The 24,037-nt window shown below is 33.8% G+C and overlaps 4 protein-coding genes across 4 annotated transcripts; all 4 read left to right on the forward strand.

The window, feature by feature from the left end:
* The first annotated feature begins 1,496 nt into the window (after window positions 1-1,496).
* LOC109009956 lies at window positions 1,497-2,907 on the forward strand. The gene is made up of 4 exons (XM_035685755.1): window positions 1,497-1,561; window positions 1,652-1,734; window positions 1,864-2,066; window positions 2,816-2,907. Exons 1-4 carry the CDS (start codon window positions 1,497-1,499, stop codon window positions 2,876-2,878), a joined length of 414 nt encoding a protein of 137 aa, XP_035541648.1. The 3' UTR covers window positions 2,879-2,907.
* Window positions 2,908-6,765: 3,858 nt separating this feature from the next.
* Window positions 6,766-10,768, forward strand: LOC109009952 (intracellular protein transport protein USO1-like). Its single transcript, XM_018990620.2, has 6 exons — window positions 6,766-7,313; window positions 7,416-7,688; window positions 9,231-9,388; window positions 9,622-9,727; window positions 9,861-9,986; window positions 10,123-10,768. The coding sequence occupies exons 1-6, from the start codon at window positions 7,122-7,124 to the stop codon at window positions 10,261-10,263; spliced, it is 996 nt and encodes a 331-aa protein (XP_018846165.1). The 5' UTR covers window positions 6,766-7,121; the 3' UTR covers window positions 10,264-10,768.
* Window positions 10,769-13,327: 2,559 nt separating this feature from the next.
* LOC109009951 (28 kDa ribonucleoprotein, chloroplastic-like) lies at window positions 13,328-14,918 on the forward strand. Its single transcript, XM_018990619.2, has 4 exons — window positions 13,328-13,788; window positions 13,901-13,999; window positions 14,227-14,514; window positions 14,636-14,918. Exons 1-4 carry the CDS (start codon window positions 13,405-13,407, stop codon window positions 14,777-14,779), a joined length of 915 nt encoding a protein of 304 aa, XP_018846164.1. The 5' UTR covers window positions 13,328-13,404; the 3' UTR covers window positions 14,780-14,918.
* A 6,321-nt stretch (window positions 14,919-21,239) lies between these two features.
* On the forward strand, window positions 21,240-23,039 carry LOC109009950 (blue copper protein-like). The gene is made up of 2 exons (XM_018990618.2): window positions 21,240-21,454; window positions 22,252-23,039. The coding sequence occupies exons 1-2, from the start codon at window positions 21,283-21,285 to the stop codon at window positions 22,701-22,703; spliced, it is 624 nt and encodes a 207-aa protein (XP_018846163.1). The 5' UTR covers window positions 21,240-21,282; the 3' UTR covers window positions 22,704-23,039.
* The last annotated feature ends 998 nt before the right edge of the window (window positions 23,040-24,037 follow it).

A 24,037-nucleotide genomic window follows, 5' to 3' on the forward strand; every position in this document is an offset into this window, starting at 1 on the left:
AAAATTTTTGCATCTGCCTACACCGGCACACACTCAATGCATTGAGTGTAAAAAAAAAAAAAAAATATGTGAAGTGTGTGCCGGGTGTAGGCAGATGCATAGCAAACCCCTAATTTTCCTCACCGACGCCCACCTTGTCAAAATCATTTTCACCTTTGGGACCACCTCTCAGAAACTTCAAAACTCAGTTATAATGGCCTCACGTGCCTAGCACAAATTTATTCCACGTCTTTTTCTAGAGAGAAAATAGAGGAGACTTTTTGAGATTACGACTTATAATTTTCTCTCTTTTATTTAGTTAAATGTTTTAATCTCAGCATAATTGTACAGGATAAGTTGGACAATTTTTTCTTTCTTTCATTTTCTTTATGTTTTGTACGAGCATGGACAGCAGTGGGCCGTGGCAGCCCAAAGTCATAAATGACGTTGTCGGTTCTTTCTCTTTCATAGGCACTATAAATTTTTGAAAAGAAAAATGATAAATATTATAAAGAAATTTTATACGTCTTCATGATTTATTATTTTTGTTATTTTATTTAAATACATATATATTTAAGTAGGAATCAAAATATATATATATATATATTTAAGTATCAAAACAAAACAATAAAAATGTAAATCACATGTTACTTTTTTTTCCCCCTTTTTTGGAGATAGGGAGGGAGTTTTGAACTCTAGATTTTTATTTTAAAGGTTAAAATTTACGCTAACTAGACTACAAGTTTTTGACAAATCACATGTCAATTAAACGAAGATGTATGATATAAATTTTTCACTTAGAATTTTTCTTAATTATTTTTTCTTCAAGGAATTTAAGAAATTTCTTCGAACATTCTTATTGCTGTCTTTCATTTTTTTTTTTTTTTTAGAATCCTAATGTTGTCTTCAATGTCATACAAACTATCCAGATATTTGGAAATTTTCCAAGATTGACTTGGTGACCAAAAAGGGGGGAAAAATCTTGCAACCGATTATATATTTGCAGGTTCGGCCATTCCTGCAACTCAAAATTTTCCCAAAGTATTTCTCGTACAAGCACGTTCTCTACCAACCTGAAGTTCAAACCTCCTCCAAGTCTCCGTCTTCGTTCCTAAATTTATATTATCTCAGGAACTTAGATCAGTTTTGGCATTACAGCAGCACTGCACAGACTGTTACAGAGATTCCTAGATAATCTCAGGTCATGTCGGCATCAAGTTCGTCTCTTTTACTCACTGCTCTTCCCATTGGCACTTCTCCCAGATACCCATCTTCATTTCGTAATCCTAGTCTTCTTCCGATTACCTCAAGGCGCAATATCAAAAGCTGTTTTCTTGGAACGGGTCAGGGCTTGCAATTTCTTAGCACCGGTTTGGGAGATCTAATCGTCAGAAAAGCACACCTGTGGTAGTAAATTTTTTTTTCGGTTTTAATTATGCCAAATAATTTCTGGATGATTTATTTTTGAGCATATGATGTTCGGCTAAAGTTCTTTATGAATATTATGATATAGGGACATGGCTGCCGATATTAGTGTACAACCTGGACCTCTTGTTCCTTCTATTCCCTCTCCTGACTCATGGTATTTAGAAATAACTTATAATCTACTTGATTTGCGGTTTTTTTCCTGTTATTGTCTTCTTTCTCATAATTATTGTTAAAATCCTAACAGGGATGCTTGGATTGCTGGAATTCTTGCATCGGTAATTCTGCCATTCTTGGGGTTCAAATGGGGGTCATTAATGAAACTGAAAAGTAAGCAACTCAAAGCTGTTCTTGTCCATTCTACCAATTATAATGTATATATTTGCATTAGACCACTCATTGTCATTGTCATTGTCAATATATTGAGGGTTTAATGTCAAGCTTGGATTCAACCTATAGATGAAGTTGACACGGCGGTGCAGATAGCAGAAGATGTAGCAGAGACAATAGAAAGGGTGGCTGAGAAAGTGGAGGAGGCAGCAGAAGAGGTTGCCGATCACCTTCCGGCTGGTGGAAAACTAAAAGATGCTGCAACGTTTATCGAAAATTTAGCCAAAGAAACAGCAAAGGATGCCAATTTAGTAGATGGAGTGATTCACAAGGTCTTTCCTAATCCCTTACGTCACCAATACTAGTAATTGCATTACCTTGAGTTTTCTTATATCCTCTTTTCAGTAATGTCAAATGTGAGACGATACAATGTCAAGCAAGGGTGTTTGAAACATAGTGGTTTAAATCAGCATGCATCGGGGTCCATGTTAAATTACAACTTGTCTAGAAAATTTAAGTTGATAGGTAGAGGTAATATTTAATTAAATGAGGTAAAATGTAAAGTTATAGTTCGAACTCAAGACTTCTGTTTTGATACCATGTCAAATTTCCACTTATCGTAAAAGCTTAAACTGATGAGATAAGATAAATTTTAGTTATTTATATCATATCTTAATAGCTTGCTAGTGGTTTGAGAGGTGGGGAGCCTGTCAAATTGTTACTTGATAGCTTGCAGTAGCACGTTTTAAATTGTTTCTGTATATTGAGGATAATAAAACTTCGAATAGAAATAGCATTCCTCTACTCTTTTATCTAATCTGACTAAAGATATCTGTTTAGGTTACCTATTACTCTCACTGTTGGTGACAACAATAGTAGATATTAGGATGAATCCCACTTGTTCAATTGTTTATTCCTTGTAGTAGTACCAATAAGACTCTTCAAGTTCATTGACTAGTCTGATTGCTTCATATATGGTTGCCACGCGGTTTAAGGTGTTTCCTAGATAATCATATAAAGATGTGGAAACAACCAAAACATTTCTTGGTAGTAACAGTTTCTATCCATATACAATTTGCAGGTTCAAGAAATGGAGGACAATCTGGAGTCATTATTTGAACCAAGAAAGGGCCAACAAAAGTAAACAAGAAATGGCATTTATAGTCATAGGTTGTAGGCCTTGGTTTGTAATTTGTTGAACAGTAAATTGAAATGATGTGCCTTTTTTTTTTTCTTTCTATTTGTAGCTGGAATCCAAAGAAAAACCAGTGATGGATTCCAGTCATGATGGATTTTGACTGTATTGTGTGTATTATTGCCCTTTAAATATATATATATTGATGTATAAATATGTGTATTTAAATAAAAAGATAAAAATGACAAATCACATATTAGTGTGTGATGTGTTATAATAAATACCAATAACAATAAGTCAAAATCTAAACTATTTTATTTAGAGTTTTACTATTCATAAGTTTCATACACCACACACCACAATTTCTTTTATTTATTATTATTTTTAATTATTTTTGGTTTTATTCTTTTTAAAATAATTGAATTATTCTACTCATTATCCATATACCACATATTTGGTAAGAGAAAAAAATTTTAAAAAATAATAAAACAAGTGGTGTGTGGTATGTGAGGCTTATGAATAAAAAATTTCTTTTATTTAATGGGATGAGAAATGCTTTGGAACGGTTGAGTTGTTTTAGCCCTTTAATAGCCTTCAATAATAAAATTTCATCTCACCTTGCATAAGTTAAAGACATGAGGAGCACCGCATGAGATTGCTAGCTAGAATTAAAAGCCCTACGAATGAATTGCTTCCCCTCCCTTCTCTACTAGACGAGTTGGGCTAGTTACTTCCACCAGTTGTTGCCACCATTACCAGACCATTGCTAGTAGTTCGACACAGCCAATTCGTCGTCCTACCCAGCCAGTCTGTGTATTCTATTTTATAGAAATCACCGAATTGCAATAAACTTGAAACAAAACTCTTCAAATTGAAAATAAATAATGTTTTAGTTTCTCAGGCAGGCTATTTTACAAAAATTATGAATTTGAATCACCAATTGGAACTAATACTTTTTTCTTCTCCACACTCCAATATTGCTTAGTATGTGGGGTCCCTTTAACATCCTAGATGTGGTTCGAGGAGACCCGCATCCATGGTTTGAGCACAAGACCCCAGATGAGTCCCGATGTAACGATGATGGGTGGGTTTCTATAGCTTTGCGGTGTCGAGGAGCAATGGTTGAACGAAGAGAAGGAGGGTTATGGGGTCTCTATGTCAAGGGCAAACGACAAGGAGAAAATTAGGATGAAGTTAATGGCAAAAAAAACCCCAAAAATCATAGAACTCTTATGAGAACATCATAACCAAAAATCATGCACTGTGAGGGTGAAAGATGAGGAGGGCTCGCGAAATTAGTTCGTTGTTCAAGACCCTGGGTTTGGGATGGGTGATTGAGGGTTGCGAAATCAATCCATCGCAGCTCGGTGGGTTGATCTCCATCCGTCGTGGCTTGGCAAGAAACAGTCCGTCGCGGCTTGGCAAGGTATTTTCGAGATCAATCCGTCGTTCAAGACTTCAAGACCCTTGGTTTTCAGCCTGTCGTGGCTCGACAGGAAATCAATCTGTTGCGGCAAGGTATTCGCTTAGTTTGGTCAGGGTGGAAGACGAAGGGAGACAGGACGAAGGGTCTGGTCAATTTGGAACACGATGAGAACTTTGAAGCTTTTTGTGGAGTTTTTAATCTTCTGTAGGATGGATGCAGGATATGTAAATTGGAGTACTTACTAATAGGGCTATTATTGGTGGGCTGTTATTTGAGGTTGGCAGCCCAATTGGCTTGAAGGTATTCTCTAATAGGATTTAGAATATAAAATATTCAATTTGTATACATGTCAAATAATAAGAGAATGCAAGATTTTGTTAATGTGTAAAGTTTGTTTTTTGAGTAAAATGTAATTGAAATACTTGGTCTAAACAGAAATTTTAGGTAAAGAAATTTACAAACTGTTGTGATTAGGGTTATTAAGTCTCGTTTGAATAGTAAAAGTGTTTCATCTCATTTTATTATTATAATTTTTTTAAATTTTTACATAAATATAATAAATAATTCAACTTTTTCAAATTTTAAAATAATAATAATATTAAAAAATAAACGGCACCTTAAAGTTTTTTTTGCTATAAAGTAGATCAAAAATATTATATTAAATTATGTTAATTGTAAGCTTTTTTGTATAAGATTTATGTGTAGAGCTAACACTTTTTAAAGTGTAAAACTTAAAGTTTTTCTATCATTCGGATTCGATTATGGCTTATTTCAAGGCTGAAATATATAGGTTAATCGACTCAAATTTGAACAAGTATTGAATATTTAAACTTCGTTTAATGTTTATCCACACGTGAGTCAGGCTTGAACTTATCATTAAACTATATTATATGTTCAAATCATTCATTTATTTTTCAAATGATTTTTGAACTTCTTTACAAGCTATTTGATTAATTTATAATCTCTGTGAGAAATAATTACATTATTGAAATCTTTTTTTGTGTTCATAAGTATAGTTTAATTATAACTAATTATATATGAATTTGTAAAAGTTAAACTCACAGATCTTACATTTGTAATAAGCTCTATAGATGCAATCATCATGAGAAGTTTAAAATTAATTCAAAATTCAAGATCTAAATTAAACTAGGAAAAAATATTTACAAGCCGTATATTTTACATGAGAATTATTATAGACACAAAAAAAATTAAATAAAGTAAATTCATAAACTGATGTAGTTTTATGGAATCCGTTAGATCTAGGGGGTGTAAATTTAAACCGAAAAATCGGACCGATCCTAACCGGATCAGTTGGTTTGGTTCTGAACCAGTTCGGTTCGGTCCGGAACCGGTTCCTATATTATGAAAACCGGCCAGACCCGGTTTGGTTTTGATTCTGTAATTTCTAGGACCGTACCGGTTGGAAAAAATATATATATAAAAATTAATTTTATATATTATACAAAATATATTATATATAATATATAATTATATATTAAATTTTTATATATAATTATATATCATATATGAAATAATTTCATATATAAATTATAAATTATAACATGAAATGTTAATATTAAATATGAACATTTGTAATTTGTTTGATTATATGTTATTAATGTAATTATATATAAGATAATGTTATTATAATTTATAAAATAAAAGTTTAATCTTAAAGATGAAAATTTAATTGATCATATGCTTTAAACATAAAATTTATATATTAAATTATTAATAACATTTTATTATAAGAAGTAACACTTTATTATATATTTTTTACATTTTAAAAAAAATCGGACTGGACCGGACTGGATAAAAAACCGGTAAAATTAGAGGTATTGGTTTAGGAGGGTAACTGGGGCGTAATCGGTTTTGAAAAATGTAAAATCGGTACATACCAGGTCGCCCTAAATTTTGTCTAAAATCGGACCGGTTACACCCCTAATTAGATCTACTTGATAATAAAACTAAATTTACAATCTAACGTATCATATCAAATCACATCAATTTATGAGTTTATTTTTGTGTAATCAATTTATGACTAAAGTAATTTCCATTTTACATACTCCACACACTGTTGCTATCTTAGAAATTGAACGTTGTTTCATTTAAAAAAATAAATATAATAGATTCCACGTTAAGTGATATGTTAAAATACTAACTTGCGCGTAACAAAAATTAAAAATAATTAATAAAACGCCAATTGTTACATTAACTGATGGTAAAATAGATATTTTTTCCTCTTTTATTAAGAAAATTTAAAAACTCAAAAATAATAAAACGTAAACGTAATAAGAATAAACTGGGATAAGACACGAATAGCATTATTCTCATTCTTTAATAGCTCCGTTCCCAGTATCCAATGAGCCAATCGCATGTGGGCCGGGGTAAATTCATGACATTTTGAAAACGCACCCCAACGGCTACTCTCCAGTCTCCTCTTTTATTTGAAATTCGATTGAGAGACATTGCGGAAGGGTAGAGAAAACTTTCCAGTAACCAAACGTAAAAAACCTAGACAATTTTTGGCTTTCAGCCCCCCGCCCCCCTCCTCTCTCTCTCTCTCTCTCTCTCTCTCTCTCTGCTCTCTCTGTCTCTCTGGCTCTCGCGTTCCTTTTATGCTCCATCAATTCTTGTCCCTCCCCTTCCGAGTCCCCTTCCCGTTTCTAGCGTTTCAATTCCCCAAAGGATCAGAAAGATATCCGAAATCAATCCCTGAATTTAGTTACCGCCTCAAGATCTGCGGAATTACGGACAGGTTCCATTTCCAACGGTGAAATTCGGGTTCTTGAGGTTTCTAGGGCTTTGATCAAGGAATTTCTGAGGATGGATCCCCCCCAAGAACTCGACGATTACATTAAAGAATCCATTGATCACTCACTAGGTCTCCCCGTATCCAAGCGAACTCTTTTGTTGAAGCTTAGCGCCTTTGAAGACACACAACGCCGACTCCGCAACCGGTGCCTTTCCCTCCAGAACAAATTGCAGGAGAAAGAAGACGTCATCGAGCGAATTAGGGTTCGTACGCTATAACCCTACGAATAATATATGTGGTTTTCTTCTTTTTTGTTTTAAATATTTATTTTTTTGGGGGTTTAAACTATTCATTTGATTTTGAAGGCTGAATCGAGTATGAATGCACAAGCATTGAAGAAGTTCGTGGAGGAGAATCAGAAATTGGCTGTGGAGTGTGGGAATCTTTTAAGTCAGTGTAAGAAATGGGAGAGGGAGTGCTCGCTATACGATCAAGACCGCGAAGCTTTGATGGATTTTGGGAACGAGGCCGATGAGCGTGCCAAGGAGGCCGAAATTCGAGTTCATGAGTTAGAGGAGGAGGTCAGAAGGTTGTCGGATGAACTGCAGTTCTACAAGCACGAATACGACATGCGTGCGGTAAGTTCCTTAATCTCCCTTCTATTTTTTTTCTTGATCTATTTGTATGGTTTTTTGTCTTAATTGTGAGAAAAATTGAAAGAGAAAGGTACCTGGGGAATTCAATTGGGGCTGTATTTCAGTCAATTAGGATGGGATTTTATTTTGTTTGATCCTTAGAGGAGTTTGTAAGCGCATTGGAGGTGAATTAAGAAACTAATTAAGAAAAAAATATAAGAAATGGGAAGAAGGAGCTGTTAGACTTTTCAATCTTTTAATATTTGCAAGGAAGCCTATCTTTTGGTTTCTTTTATTTTGGTTAGTAGAATATTTGATACTACTTGTGCAGCCAAGTGGCAAATTGAGGGCTTGGAATGAGCTGCATACTCAAATATCCTAAGTTTGATTTCGCGCTGGGATTTTCCTAGGATTAAATGATGCACGGTTCTGATGAGTGGAGGGGCATGTATCGGTCCCTAGGGGTGGGTCTGAAGTGCCTTGCCTTGGTGAGGTTCCACGTTATTAGAAATCATTGGGTCTAAAAGAATGTTGTGCGTAATACCGGCTTGTAGCATATATGATCAAACACTCATTGGTACATAGTCCCATCCACTTGAGGTGATTTTCACATAGTTTTTAATGAATCTTATTGATTTTCAGCAGAAGGCTACCCCGATAGACAACACTCTTGATTCATATCTATTCTATTTAAATGACCAAGAATAATTGTGCTCATTACTTTCTATATTCTTGATATCTGATATGCATTTTTTTTTTAATTTGATCTGATATGTATTTTTTGGGTGGCGTGATATACTGGACTAAATTGGATTCTGAATGGAAAACCAATTAAATTTTTGAATATGTATCAATGACTTATAATTTGAGTCTCAACTCAGTTTGAATGCTATCTACATAAAAACAATTGCCACACATTATTTAGGGACATATGCTTGCAATTTGAACCTACAAATCTCTATTCTACTCGACAGTAAGAGCACATAGCAGACTGTAGAGTGGATTATTCTATCTGCATCTTGTTCAGTTAATCTGCAATGGTTCTTTCTATATATATATATATATATATATATATATAAAAGAAAAAAAGAAAAAAAAAGTTTGCAGTGGATATATCTATCTTGCTGAAGTAATGTATCATAATTTAAAATTCTGAAAACTAAATATGGAAGAGGCTATATGCCTCATCCAAAGATGCCAGCTAGTATGATAATTAACAACAACAACAAAAAAAAAACAGTTCTTTTTTAATTCTTTATAATCTCTTTTAGTATAACAGTGTCTGGCCCTGCATGATAGATGGATGATTCAGATTTAACTTGTACACCAATAAATTCTTAATTAAGGTACAAAGGAGACTAATACCAGTGTAGGTTTTTATTGAAAAACTTGATTTTGGCTGAAGCCATTTGCTAGTTGTGTCTTTTTATTATTTCTTTCCTTGTCTCAATAACGAATTTTCAATAGGTAGACCAATTTAGATGGTTTGATTCTGTCCTAAATTAAATGAAGGCTAACAAACCTACACTTTCTGTTAACTTGAAGGTTGATTCATCCTCTGAGGAAACAATTATCGAGAACAATTTACTTGAGTCAGTGTTAACCACATTGATCAGTAAAGATGATGTTGCCCCAGCACATGCTTTCTTGGAGGCCAATAGCAGACATGAGTCATGTCAAATTTTGCTAAAGATGTGGAATTGGTGAGTATTTTTCTTTGATTTTGACTTGTGTCTAATTTTGCTAAAGATGTTGAATTGTTGAGTATTTTTCTTTGACTTCGACATCGTTCCTTCTTCTTGGCTGATTGAGTTAGTGCTCACTCTGTATTACGTATCAACTGCAATGTCTTTAGAAATATTTATCATCATAAAACCTTGCCCACATGTTAGTTTCTTATGATCATTAGTTAAAATTTCCTATGATATTGTGTTAGTTTGAGGCCATCAACGCAGAAGGCTCTATCACTAGCTGCTGAAGTGAATACACTCGAGAAAGATAAGGAACGCTTAAAGGTCAACCTTAATAGAGCTGAAGAGGAGGTGAGTTCAGTAGTAAATAGATTAGCCATCAGAGCCCCCACCCCCGGGAACCGTGCATGCGCATGTGTGCACACGCGTATATTGGACTGTGTGTTATCCATGTAATAATTTCAAATGTCTTTGATATATGCAGGTCAAAATGCTGTTTGAAGAAAATAACATCTTGGATGCAGAGAATAAAAGGTTACTGAGGCAATTCCAGAAAGAAAGAAACAATCATGGTTCTGGTGGGAAACACACCGGCAGTGCTTCTGCCAAGGTGAAAAGAAGAACTGGAGAAAAATAACTTGCACGATTTACTTATTAACAATAGAAAAAATGCATGTTTTGATATTACTACTTTGGCTTGATATTTCTGTTTATGTTGCCTAATGTTATAATTTACTTATTTGCAGTCAAACAAGCGTAAATCGAGCCCCAAGATGAGCAGCAGCTCAATTGAGAAGAAGCTTGATTTCAATGATCTAGAGTCAACGAGACAGCCCCTGTCAATCTTGCAATACAACTCCCCTAACCCTAAGATGCACAAGTTCTAACTGAATTTCATAAATATTTCTGATGTTCTCTTCTCCCCCTTGGTAATTCTCTGTATTCACAGTGGCATTTACAATTTAGAAGATCTTGAACATTTTTTTGGGTCACTAAGATTTCTAGGAAAGGAAGGGCTAATTTCTTCCTGGTCGACAGCAACGTCAATCTAACGAGACTTGAAGAGTACTTAAAAACAAGCGTAGCTGGGAAAGATTACAGATCTTGTTATTGTCTGAGTTGGCACTATAGGGAAAGGTCTGACATTTGTGAACTGTGAATTTTGATGAGAGCTTCCTCGGCAATCTTATATGAATTTTATTTTGAACCTTGTCACAGTATCTGTAATAATTTTGAATTGCTCTTGCTTTCCTTGGAGATCGCAAAACCTTGTGTATTTTTCTATGGAACTATGGTTTGCTGTGTTGCCAAAATCACTTGCTTGGATGGGGGAGTTTGTACTCCTGCCTATTAGCTCCAAATGGAGAGTTTTGGGACATGTAGCATTCTTCTTCTTTCTTTGTTTATCATTTTTTCCACAATTCCTTTGGTACTGGAAAGTGGTCTCCTGCGTCACAATCTTTATAAGACCCTCTCACGATTATTGAGAAGGAAAGAAACTAAGTTCTTGCTAGAGACTACCAGCAAGGCCAATCTCTATAAGACCTTCTCACGATATTTACAAGACCTCTTAATGATTACGAGAAGGAAAGAAACTAAATTCTATCTTGATGATTACTTGAGATTACCAAGCAATGTACCACTTTACGAGACTTTCATCTCGATTTTTTTTTTTTTTATTAGTACTAGGTGTCCAAGAATAGCATTCCGACTAATCTAAGGGGTGCACAGGCTCTCAGCAAGAAGTTTTTTACAAGTACATCTCTAGTAAATCAAGGAAAAAATCTTTCAATCCAATGACCCTTAATGATTGTTTGCACTCAATGAGATTTAAACCTTAAACCTAGTGGGGGCATACCTCCAAATCCAAGACTTTTACCACTCGAGCCAACCTCGATTGTTGAAAAGGAAATAAAACGATCTCCACATAGGAACAAACCAGACATCCATAAAAGCACAAAAAGACCTTTACGGAGGTATCATAAAGACATTCTCAAAGGTTTCAAATCAAACAGATTTCATTCGAGGCACAAAAAAAGACCTCATTTAAGATTTAGATCAAAGAATTAAGGTAAAATTCTCCATCAAGTTTTATAATTGTTTGATATAGAACAATTTTACAAATTATGTCTATCAAAAGGTTTGACTTTGATATCATTATAGTTTGTGATTAAGGCCCTGTTTGAATAATAAAAGTGTTTTATCTCATCTCATCATTACAATTTTTTCAAATTTCTACACAAAATATAATAAACAATTCAACTTTTTCAAATCCCAAAATAATAATAATATTAAAAAATAATATTCTAACAATATTTTATTCAACTTTCAACTTTCATCTAAAACCATCTCATCTCATCTCACTATTCAAACCGCACCTAAATTAGTAAGTGAATCATGCAAATAGGTTAGGGTAATGTGAGGGGAGTAATCCTTAAGGTTGGGCCTGGGGAGTAGGCCCGGCCCATAGGGCCTGAGGTTAAGACCTGGGTTGGGCCGAGTTGGCCCAAGAGGCCTAGGAAAAGGAGCAATCGGGCAAGGCATACTGACAAAAGGACTGAAGTCAGGACAATCTGACACCACTTCCAGCTGACGTTTATGGACATCCCCTATACCTGAACCCTAGCGTTTGGACAATGCAAAGGGATAGACGTGCTTGACCGAAACAACGCTGTATTAATGGGACGGGAGCGGGCACGCCATGACAGGGAGCCCGGTCGCATTTAATGTGTCCCGAGGCTCGACATGTCACGATGTGCTCCCTGGGGTGTTAGTAACGACCGACTACCAGGTTTGGCAAGCCTGTAGCACGACAGGGAGCTGGCAAGGACACCCGACTCCAGTACAGAGAGCTGACGTTTATGGACATCCCCTATACCTGAACCCTAGCGTTTGGACAATGCAAAGGGATAGACGTGCTTGACCGAAACAACGCTGTATTAATGGGACGGGAGCGGGCACGCCATGACAGGGAGCCCGGTCGCATTTAATGTGTCCCGAGGCTCGACATGTCACGATGTGCTCCCTGGGGTGTTAGTAACGACCGACTACCAGGTTTGGCAAGCCTGTAGCACGACAGGGAGCTGGCAAGGACACCCGACTCCAGTACAGAGCTGCACACCCACTACCTCCACCTCAAGAATCGCCCTAGCCAGGTATAAATACCCCCCCCCCCCCAAGCCAGATGAGGGGTTCAAACTCTTTAATACTTCAACTCTCATCTTCCTTGATTGAATATTTCTCTTTTTCGCATTTCCTACAACTAACTTAAGCATTAGAGGTACAATGACTCTCGAGCTTCCCATATTCTATCTCAACAAGAACCAAGTTTCTACCAAGTTTCTGAGCTCAACAACTTGGAATTGCTCATATTGCGAAATACGATATCAATAAATAGTGTAGCATAATAGCACTCTCGAAGTCTCAATTGGGAAGTCTTTCAAAGTTTGCAAACCGAGTGGTACGAATGATTTGCCAAAATGCGTTCTAAAATCTAAATTACATATCTGAAAAAAGGCTAATTACTCATAAAAAATATACAAAAAATTTACATATCCACGTCATGTTTCATAAAAGTAATTTACAGATGAAAAAGATACATGGTTGTGAAGGATTAGATATAAAATTCTTATCTCATCTCATTTTATCATTATATTTTTTTTAAATTCTCATACAAAATATAATAAATAATTTAATTTTTTCAAATTTTAATTTAATATTTTCAAATCCCAACACATTAATAATATTAAAATATAATATTTTAAACTTTCAAATAAAATATAAAATTCTCATTTCACCTCCCAAATCTGTCTTAATAAAATCCTTTAAAATTATTTTTTTCATATCATTTAATACGACGTCTGGATAATACGACGTCGTTTTCAGTTCAGATAACACCAGGCCAAACGACTACGTTCTAACTCGACAGCCAACACTTCTCTTTCTTATCCAAAACCCCTCTTCTCCGTGTCTATGAAAGCACGACCTAAAAGCCAACTCTCTCTTCAGAGTCTCTCTTCCAAGGATCAATGGCTCTTCGGTTTTTGTACTCTCCCTCGAAGACTCGCTTCCCTTATGAGCAACAGCGATTCTCACGCACGCCTGTATCCAATACTATCGCCTATAATCTTCCTTTTTCTTGCGCTCTCTCACCCCTCTCTCATCCCTCTCCTGCCCATACGCATACCCTTTCCGCTAAGGCCAAAAGAGTAAGAAACTTCGTTTTGTATTTCTCTTCTACCGCGCAAGAACAAGCTCTTGATTCTGTCTCCGCCCAAAGCGACGACTCGGAACCAGCACCGACAGAAGAGTTTTCTCGAACCAGGTTGATTGCCCAGAACGTACCTTGGACTTGTACCGTTGAAGACATTCGCGCTCTCTTCGAGAAGCATGGAACGGTCCTAGACGTTGAGGTTTTTGTTTTTTGTTTTTCTTTGGCACTTTTGTTTCTGTTGTCTCGTTTGGGTTTTGGTTTTGGTTTGCTTTTCTGATTTGGGTTTGTGGTATTTTGCTTTGTTGGTTAAGCTTTCTATGCATAACAAGACCAAAAACAGAGGCTTAGCGTTTGTCACTATGGGTTCGCCTGAGGAGGCTCGTATGGCTCTCAACAATCTCGTATCCTATGTAAGCGTTTTGTGTTTTTATTTTTCTGTTTCTCCTGTACATTCCTCTAACTCTTACGTTAGTCGGGCTGCTGAGCAAAAACGAACTCGGGAAAAAGAAACATCGGATTCAAAGCTTTAATTTTTATTTTTCTTACCTCTTTTCCACGACTATATACAAGATTATTTTCTTTGTAGTTTCCTTGCCATCTTGTTGAGTTGCTGAATTTTCTTTTCGATGTATGCTAGGAGTTAGAGGGCCGAACTATAAAGGTCAATTATGCCAAAGCACGAAAGAAGAGACCTTCCCCTTCCCCTCCCGTGCAACCAAACCCAGTAACGTTCAACTTGTTTGTGGCAAATTTGCCGTTTGAAGCAAGGTCAAAAGATCTCAGAGAGTTCTTTTCAGGGAGTGGTGACGTTGTTTCTGCGCAAGTTATATTTCATGATAGTCCAAGAAAGTCCTCTGGGTATGGATTTGTGGCCTTCAAATCCAAGAAAGATGCCGACGAAGCTCTTCCTGCTTTCCAAGGGAAGGTAATTTGGGCTGTGCTGAATCATTTGCATTTATGAGTGGTGAATATGCATGTTTATTATGCTTGATTCCAATCTTTTGTAAGTCTTTCTAGTCAAGAAATTCTGAGTAATTGTCCTGCAGATGTTTATGGGAAGACCAATTCGAGTGGCACGAAGTAGACAATATGTTAAACTACGAGCAGAGGAGGGTGCCGAGTCTGTAGATACATCGATTGAGTCAACCCCTTCTAGTGTAGAGCACGCAGATTCTGCTAATGAGAACTGAACATGAACTTTTCTGGGTACAGTATGAATACACTTAATTTTTTTTCTGTATGATTAATTCGGTAAAGCTTCGTATCTTTCATCAATCCTATGAGTTAGACGCTATATAATCATTGAGGCAGCATGCCTTATTTCGATCATTTCATAGCTTTTTTATTTTCTATTTTGTTTATTAAATGCAAGGCCTTGGAGTGAGATAGAGCATTCCCATGTTACAGGTTAAAGTTTGTCACATAATTTACGAGAGCAAACACACTGCTGCTATGCATTCCTCTTAGATTTGATGATTATGAAAATCAAATTATTGATTTGATATTATCTCCAATACCGAAGATTTAAATGAAAGATACCTGAAGAAAGCCTTATATTGACAGAAACCGCCCGAATAAAGAGTCTGGACCATTCTATATAAATGATCAGGAAGAATTATGTTAGTGACTTCGATCTTATATTGAATCATGGGCAATATCTTGTTCTTTTTTTACTTGGTGTGGCATGTTAGGCCTAAACCTAAACTAATTTTACTGTAAAAGCTTCAAAATACTAATCTGCCTCTAAGAGCACTCATTGGATTAGCTAAAATTAAAGTATATTTTTTATGAACGTAAGATGAATTGAGTTTTTAGCTATTTCATTCACATAAATCTCCATATTATAATAGCCATTTTTTCATTATATGACAATAAAATAATATAAGATGAATTTGACTTTGGCTATTCACATCAAATTTTCACATTGGATTATCTATTTATTCATTGTATAGTAATGAATAATTAATAATTTTAAAAATATTTTAATTTTTTTAATTATGAATTTATTTTATTTTATCATATTTTACTATTCATAATATTATATATTAATTAGTAATCATATTCTAATTATATTTTTCCAATTGTCATTTACAAGGGTGAGAAATAATTGATATAAAATGTATTTGATGAATAAATAGTTCTTTTCAAATTTAGAAATAATTTTAGAAGTAACTGTATCTAAATTTCAAATAAATAGCTAAATTTCAATTATTTAGAATTTAGCTATTCCAATGTGATCACATTTTATGGTTTAATAGCTAAATCTTTAATAGATTTAATATTTAGTTAATCCAATGAGAGTGCTCTAAGAACTGAATTCATCAAATTTGAAGCCTCCTAGACCTTTAGATATGTATTCTGTATCTGTAAAGATTACTGAAACTTTCTCAATAATTTCCATTGTGCAGACAATTGAATAGAAACTGCCACATTTTCAAAATTCACTCATCCGACACTATTTTGTTGAACCTCAAAGTCTTTCCTTCAGATTACGGTTGTCTCAGCACTTAATTTCATGTTCTGATGCCTTTTAGTGCCTGAAAACGTGTGTTGTTTTTCCCTTGGAGCTTATTCTCATCTTCCTTTGTGTGTTCCTTTTTATGGTGCCTGTCCCTTCTTCCCTCCTAAGCACAGCAACACTTCTTCGTCAATACCGAGCTTTTTATTTTCATCTTTGACAATACGGAGACCAGAACAGAATGTGGAATGAAATTTCTGTAGCTGTCCATAGGTAGCTGGGACGGTGCTTAAGGTTTTCTTGATGTCTTACCTTATTCAAAAGACGAGAAAGAAGAATGAGAGATGGACAAATGGGAGGAGAAATTCCTGTTGATGTTGAAACTCTACCCAAGTATTTAAGTATTAGATGTAGCTTTATTCATAATAGAGGTTCATCCAAACTTGTTTAGTGTCTACTTCTCATTTGTTGCTACCTAGTTATGAATGCATGACAATGATGCAATCAATTGTTCAATAGGCTGGAATACTGAAAATTGGCATCTTGTTCTCTGACCTTAGAGCCATAAACGCTATTGATACTATATACTACACTTTCATCTCACTTTATTGATGTAATAGTATCCATCGATCATTAATCTTGTTATTTTAAATAAAAAATTTACGGGTACGTCATTACGATAGAATACGAGCAGGAAGATGTTGCAACATATAGCATTTTCCTTAACCATAGAACACACTTCTCTCTTACAAGGACTTGTTGGATTGTCCACAACAAAATCTATCCACAAATACTATGCTTTTAGTGGGTTAGAGATGTGGTGCAGACCCACTTGTGTGAAGCACTTCGTCATATCATATAGAGATCATGCCCTTCGCCATTTTTAGTCCCTGGTTAGGTCGTGGTTTGTACCAAAGTTGGGACATCCCACCCCCTTCCCATTTTGCACTACAAAAACGAAATTGATAATCCAATTAACACCAATCAATGAGTTACATATGTTGTATACTACATATTCATATTCCACTTTTATTACATATGTTGTATGCTGCATATTCATATTCCACTTTCATTACACTGAAAAATAATAAATTCAAAAGTTGATGAATAATGTCACATCCGTCACTAATTTTGTGAGGTTATTGTTTTTTTTTTTTTTAATGGAGTTCTCGATAAAAATGTAACTAGGCTGCGTTTAGTTGAAAGACTCAGAGTTAAATTCAACCGAGTTCAATCTACTTTTAAATTAAGTCTAACATTCAAACATCTAATTTTTAAATTACTAAGCTCATCTCAACTCAAAATCTCCTTACACGTGAGACTCACAATCTTTTTTAACTTAATACATTTTTATACGTGAGACTCACAATATTTTTCAACTTTTTATAAAAGTATTAAACTCATCTTAACATCTAAATACACTTTAAATTCAATTTAGATAGATTTCACATAACTTTTTTTATTACTCAACTAACTACTATTCATAAAGAACTGAGCTCAACTCAATATCCAAACGCAGTCAAAATCTTGCATAATTTGAAGTTGAAGGTATACCAAATAGAACTTACATATACAAGTAACTTCTATTTCTACCATGTATTTTGCCTTTTCATGTTTTTAAATCGAATAATTATTTCATTTTATTAATTTGTGTGTTTCTTTTTGTGGTTTTTTCTATTCGAAATTGTTGATAATTTTGGTGGGTGGGGAGAGAGGTGTGGTGATTAAAAAGTGAGAGAGAAGAGTTAATTATCATGGAGTCGTCCTTTCTACTGGCGGTTATACCTAACCTCCACTAAATCACATTTAAGCTGCTAATGAATTGGATGATATACCCTTACCACCTCACTTGAATCTTAATGACTTTGATGCAATACCATTATGCCATTGTCCCCTCACTTGAACAAGGGATTTCATAATTTTTTGGCTTTTAGATCAACTTTATGCTTTTGATCTTAATCTATAAAATAATTCTTCTCATCAGTCACTATTCACTGCCCCACTCTTTAAGAAAAACACCTCACACTCTATAAAAAATAAAAATTATAAGTGTGGAGTGTGAAGATGAATAATGATTGATGTATAACAAAATTCTATATATATATATATATATACATACTTGGTCATTTGAGTTTACCGTTTAGATAGACTGCTTAATCTGCCATTGTCAGGTCATATTAAAAGAAAAAGAAAAACAGAAGATAATAATTTTTTTTTCCTCAATTGTGAGGCAACTTCCTTTTGGATCAATTTCTAGTTCTGTTTTTTTATTAATAGTTGTTTTTTTATTAATAGTAATGACTATAAAATATAAGCTCATTAGCCAGAGGTTGTGATATTTTTTTGGTACAATAAAATATAAATAAAAGTATGATTTTGGAAACAATGGAGATTGATTGAAACTTTTGACAGTATTATTGTTTTGTAATGAATTGAATGGTACATTTTGGGAGTTTATTAAAGGAATTGATAATAGTTTGTAATCAGTAAATCATTCTACATACGATTGCCATCATGATAACAAATTAATACAAGTGATAATCAGGAAAAAAAATGAGGTTTACAACCTGTTTTTGTTTTTTAATGTGACATGGCAATGCAACATGATATTGTTAGGTCAAACGATCCATTTGAACGGTAAACTCAAATGATGAAGTAGCATCGTCATATATATGTTTATATTGTAATAGTTCCATGTTCTGATGATGAGTATTTTTTTCAAATTTTTTGGGTCAAATGATAAGAGATCATAAAACCAAATGATAGTTGAAATTATAAGAACTTACACTCTTCAAGCAATTTTTGTCAAATAAGGTCTCGTTTGGATAGTTTCATCTCATCATTACAATTTTTTTAAATTTTTATATAAAATATAATAAACAATTTAATTTTTTTAAATTTTAAAATAATAATAATATTAAAAAATAATATTTTATTTAATTTTTATTTAAAATCATCTCATCTCATCTCACTATCTTAACGAAAACTAAGACTATTTTTCTGCATTTAATAGATCAAATTTTCATTAACGTGGAAAACTGCAGTGAGTAGGCTTCAAGCAAACATTATAGTACTCATTCGGTTTCCAAAGCATAATTATTATATCTAACTATGATGTTTAAGGATTCTATCCTTCCAAATTCCAATCAATTTCAACGTCTCTCACAGACTCTTGGATCTTATTACCAAAACCGCAGCCCAAAAAGCAACAGAAATTCTCACAACATATTTAAAAAAAAAAAATGTTTCAACCCGATCTCAAAGTGAAAAATAAACTCATAAATTAATATGATTAAATTTAATATTTTATTATAAAATAAATCTACTGTAGTATATAAAATCATGTGAATTTATGAATTTATTTATTTTTAAATCTTCTTGGAGCCTTAATACTTCTAAATAAAGTTATCGAAAATCGTAACATCACTTATTTTAAAATCTATTAGAGCATTCACAATGGTTATTTTATCTTATCTTTTAAAATAAATTACTAAATTTTATTTTTTCTATTTTACATACTGACTTTTATAATATATCAAATATCAACTTATTTATTTTTTTTAATATCATTTAAATAATATTTTTTTAGTCTTTTTAAACATTTCCTTTCTACCAATGAATTTGTAATATTCATACATGTTTTTATATATGCAATATATTATTATATACAATGTAATACAATTCAGTCCTATATACACAAAATAAAAATATATAAGCTAAATAAAAATAAAAAAAATAAAATCAAAATATGAAAAATTGGATAAATAATATTTCCAAGTGATTTTTTTAGAAAAAAATAAAATAGAGGTGTTTTAAATGATGAACAATAAAAAAAATTTATATTGAAATGTAAAAGTAAAAGGAAATAAGAGAGTAAATGAAGTATAAATAATAATAATATTTGTTTGAAGGATGAACAGTACCCGCTACATGTAGCTGGTTATTATAGTAATTTGTATTTTACATATTCTTTTACATAATTGGATGGAACTCATTTTATGAACACTTTTTAAAATAATTTATATTTTTTATATTATACATAAGTCATTGAGAATGCTCTATTCCTTAACAAGAATCAAAATATTATATCTATTATGTAAACTGATATGACATATTTTCACGTTTAAAAAAAAAATTGCAACTAGATTTATTCTTAAAGAATAATTTAGATTACTAAAGGTTTGAAACCAAATGTTATTTGCAAATATTATTTTATTAGTAAAACAACTGTTCAATTATCTGTCCAATCTAAAAACAGACTCTTTAAACTCTGTCAAATTAAAAAGGGACCATTCAGTTTTCTTGAATGAAGAACCTATCAAAAAGTTTTCTTGAATGAAGCATTACTTCTGTTTAACAGCATCATGCACTCCTATTATATGCATCATCAAATGAAAATTAAATACTATGTTTAATTCAAGCTAAAGTTGTTAGATTACTAATTTTCATTTAATAATGTTAGTTTTGCTAACAAATATCTCTTGGCTTTCTCAACTCACACCTCTTTAATTTTTGTAACAAATAAATACATGAAACTTCTTGAAATTTTAGGAAGTTATACAGCATAAAAGCAAAATTATTGATTATGAACTAATTTTTTCTTGAATCTTAAAATATATACTCGATAACAAATTTAAACTTGACTCGTTTTCGAATATATGCCCCATAACAATCTTAAACTCGACTCGTATTTGAATAAAATATGAATAGAGTATTTCGGGTACACACTATTTACTTGAATCCGACTCTATTTTACCTTAAGCAGTGCTATATACAGTGCGCAAATGTTATATTATAATTGTTTTGAAAAAAAATAAGATCTATTATTAAAAAATTATTTTTTTTACGTGAATCCTATATTTATTATTTTTTTTTAAAAATAATTATATTATACTTACATATACTTATGACTGTAATTATCATTTTCCTTTTTAATCTTAGATAAGAAAAACACAACCAGTTGGACTGGTTTTTACAAAACATAAAAATGGGTCATTCAATTGACAAGCATATTTTAACTGGAGATGGAAAAAGAGGACCCACTTTCTCAGCACTAGTAGGTATAGTTTATGATTGAAGTCATCCCCCTTGGAATCAAGAGTTCTTATTCAGGCCAGTGATGAGATTGAAATGGACCAACTTTTCTCACTCCGACCCTTTATACCATTATATAAGGAACCCCATCCCTCACCTACTTCATCTGCAGAAGCAGCATCATTCTTCTATACCTCAACAATGGCGAGCTCCAATATTGCCCGAGTTGTATGTGCAGCTCTCTTAGTCTTGTGTATGGTTGTGCCAAGCTTGGCCACTGTTTACACCGTCGGAGACACCGCCGGTTGGGTCATGGGTGTCGATTACAGCACCTGGACCAGTGGCAAGACCTTTACAGTGGGCGATAGCATCGGTAAGTTTTCAGGCCTCCACTGTCCAAAAGATCACAGAACAGTTTGATCGATCTATTAAGACCACTGCTTCACAAAAATTTATGTAGTAATTTTCAATTATTGAAAACATATATATTCATAACATTTTTTACATATTTTCAAAACTAATAATATTTTCATAATTTTCTTTTACGTATTTTTTTAAACTCTGCATGCTTTAAATGAAATACGAATGTGTAAAAAATTGAAGTTTAAATCAGATAACAAAAAATCAAATTTTGATGAAGTGGTACAATCATATCGACTTGAATAGTTTTTTGCAATAACCCATATTTCAATAATGTTATATGGTGTGCAAGTCTCACGTAAGTCTTTCGTAAAAAATTAGATTTTACTAAAAAAAAAAGTGACTTTACTTTTAGTACATTTTCATGGTGGGGTCCAGAATTTACAAAAGATCTTTATTAAATTGTATACTTTAAAACTTGTACATAAATCTAGTCCAAGGGTTTTAAACGTAGATTTAATAGTGATTGGAATGTGACAAAGGCATGTTATCTGATTGGTATAATCATCAGCCTCTAAAAGAGAGGTCTGTAGTTTGAAACTCGTTATTGGGATGATCTAAAGGAGATCCCTTAATTTTTAAGTGAAAGAAAGATAGATACATAAAGTGAGAGAGATAATAAATAAATCCATGACCCACTTTATATGTTATATGTCTCACTCTCAATATGCATTTTCTATTTAAGATAAAAACGGTACTGCAATCCATGATTAAACTCAAATCTTTACTATTTTTCTTGTAATGTGACAGTGTTCAACTATGGAAGTGGACACACGGTGGATGAGGTGAGTGCTGGCGACTACAAGACATGCACTGTGGGCAATTCCCTGAGTTCGGATACCAGCGGCGCATCCACCATCGCTCTCAAAACTGCAGGGACTCGCTACTTCATATGTGCAGTCGTCGGCCATTGCGGGAGTGGTATGAAGCTTGCTGTAACTGTGAGCAAAACTAAAAAAGCATCAGCCCCTGCACCATCAGCAGATAATACACTGGCGGCTGACGCCCCCACTGCGTCGTCCGGGACCAGAAAACCATCGGGTGGCAATACAACTGTTACCACTCCAGCTGCAAACAAACCGACGTCCACATCCTCATCCACAACCTCCACTCATTCATCTTCAGGGACTGCTCTCTCTCCAATTGCTGTGGCTCTATTGGTTATTTCTTGGCCTGTTTTTTCTATGCTGGTTCTCTCATAAACTTGGCTAGAATACATGCATAATCTAGCCAGGTTGGAGGCAGTGCTCTTTCTTTCTTTGTCCTGTTTGTATTGAGATTTTCCTTAGTTTATGGATTGGTGCTTGAATTGCAGGAAGACAGGGGTGTTGGCTATGAATTTCTTGGAATCACAGCACACACATTAACAAAAGGGTAATACAAATCAGATCAATATATGTATGTGATCTTTGGATGCACGAATAATTGATGAAAACAAAAGGGAAAATTGGTTACTAAAGGGAAATACTTTTGTCCCTAATGTGTTTGCTGAGGAATCAGGAAAGTAGTTTCTGCTAGTTTAACTTCAACATCAATAGAGACCTTTGTGACAATTATTAATAAACAAGTTGCACCAAGCCCTTGAACTTAGTTTGGCGGGGTTGGTCATTAGTTTCTTTCAGTTTAAAATCATCTAAATCGACATTGGAGATCTAGAACTTGGCACTTGGCTCAACCCTTGAACATGGGTGGGCGCATCAAAGCATATACAAGTAATGCTAAATTTAAGTCTAGGCCGTGCAAGTTTTTTTGCAGGCGTTTTGAAAAAAAGCGAGACCTAATATAAAAAATAAGATTTCAATTTTTTTAAAAGGGTATACACGGAGTTTGTATAACCTACCTCTGTACCAATTATTTATTTTTCTTGAAGATGGATCTGCTGGGACAGCCTAAGAAGTGTAAGACAAGAAAACAAAATTTGTGCATTGGCCATGAACGATCTTTGATTTAGGTGAAAGCGAATCGATAGCGCACTTGTTAAGAGATTGCGTTGGAGATCCCCAATATTGACTCAAACCAACTTTCACAGACCAGAAAAATCCATAGCGTCTAGCTCAGTAATTATTGGGCCGAAAGCCCAAGAGAAGGGCCACTGTCACTGGCGGTTGCATATATAGACATAGAAGTGGGTTGCTTTATGCAAGGGAAGCAATTAGTGTAATGTTGTGTGGATGTTGTAGCTTTGTGATTATTCACCTTGCGTCGAATTAGTGTTGCTCTCCATTCCCTTGGATCTTGGAGGAAAGTAGCAAGAGTATTGGCAATGGCTTAACCATTACTAAGTCTAAAATTTAGCTAGAATCTTAACTTTTGACTATAATATTAATTTTTGATTAAATGAGTCTATATTGGACTGGCTATCTTAAAGTTAAAATAATAATATAATAATAATTTTTTTTTTTTACAAATACAATTCATATATTTCCTAGATCTTCATGCTTTGTAAAAATAATATATCTACTCTATCAATATTCGTAATCAGTAAAATAAATAATGTGCATGCCATGCATGTTTTACTATTTAAAGAGAGAGGGAA

This window comes from Juglans regia, chromosome 15 (genome assembly GCF_001411555.2).
Source record: "Juglans regia cultivar Chandler chromosome 15, Walnut 2.0, whole genome shotgun sequence".
Taxonomy (NCBI): domain Eukaryota; kingdom Viridiplantae; phylum Streptophyta; class Magnoliopsida; order Fagales; family Juglandaceae; genus Juglans; species Juglans regia.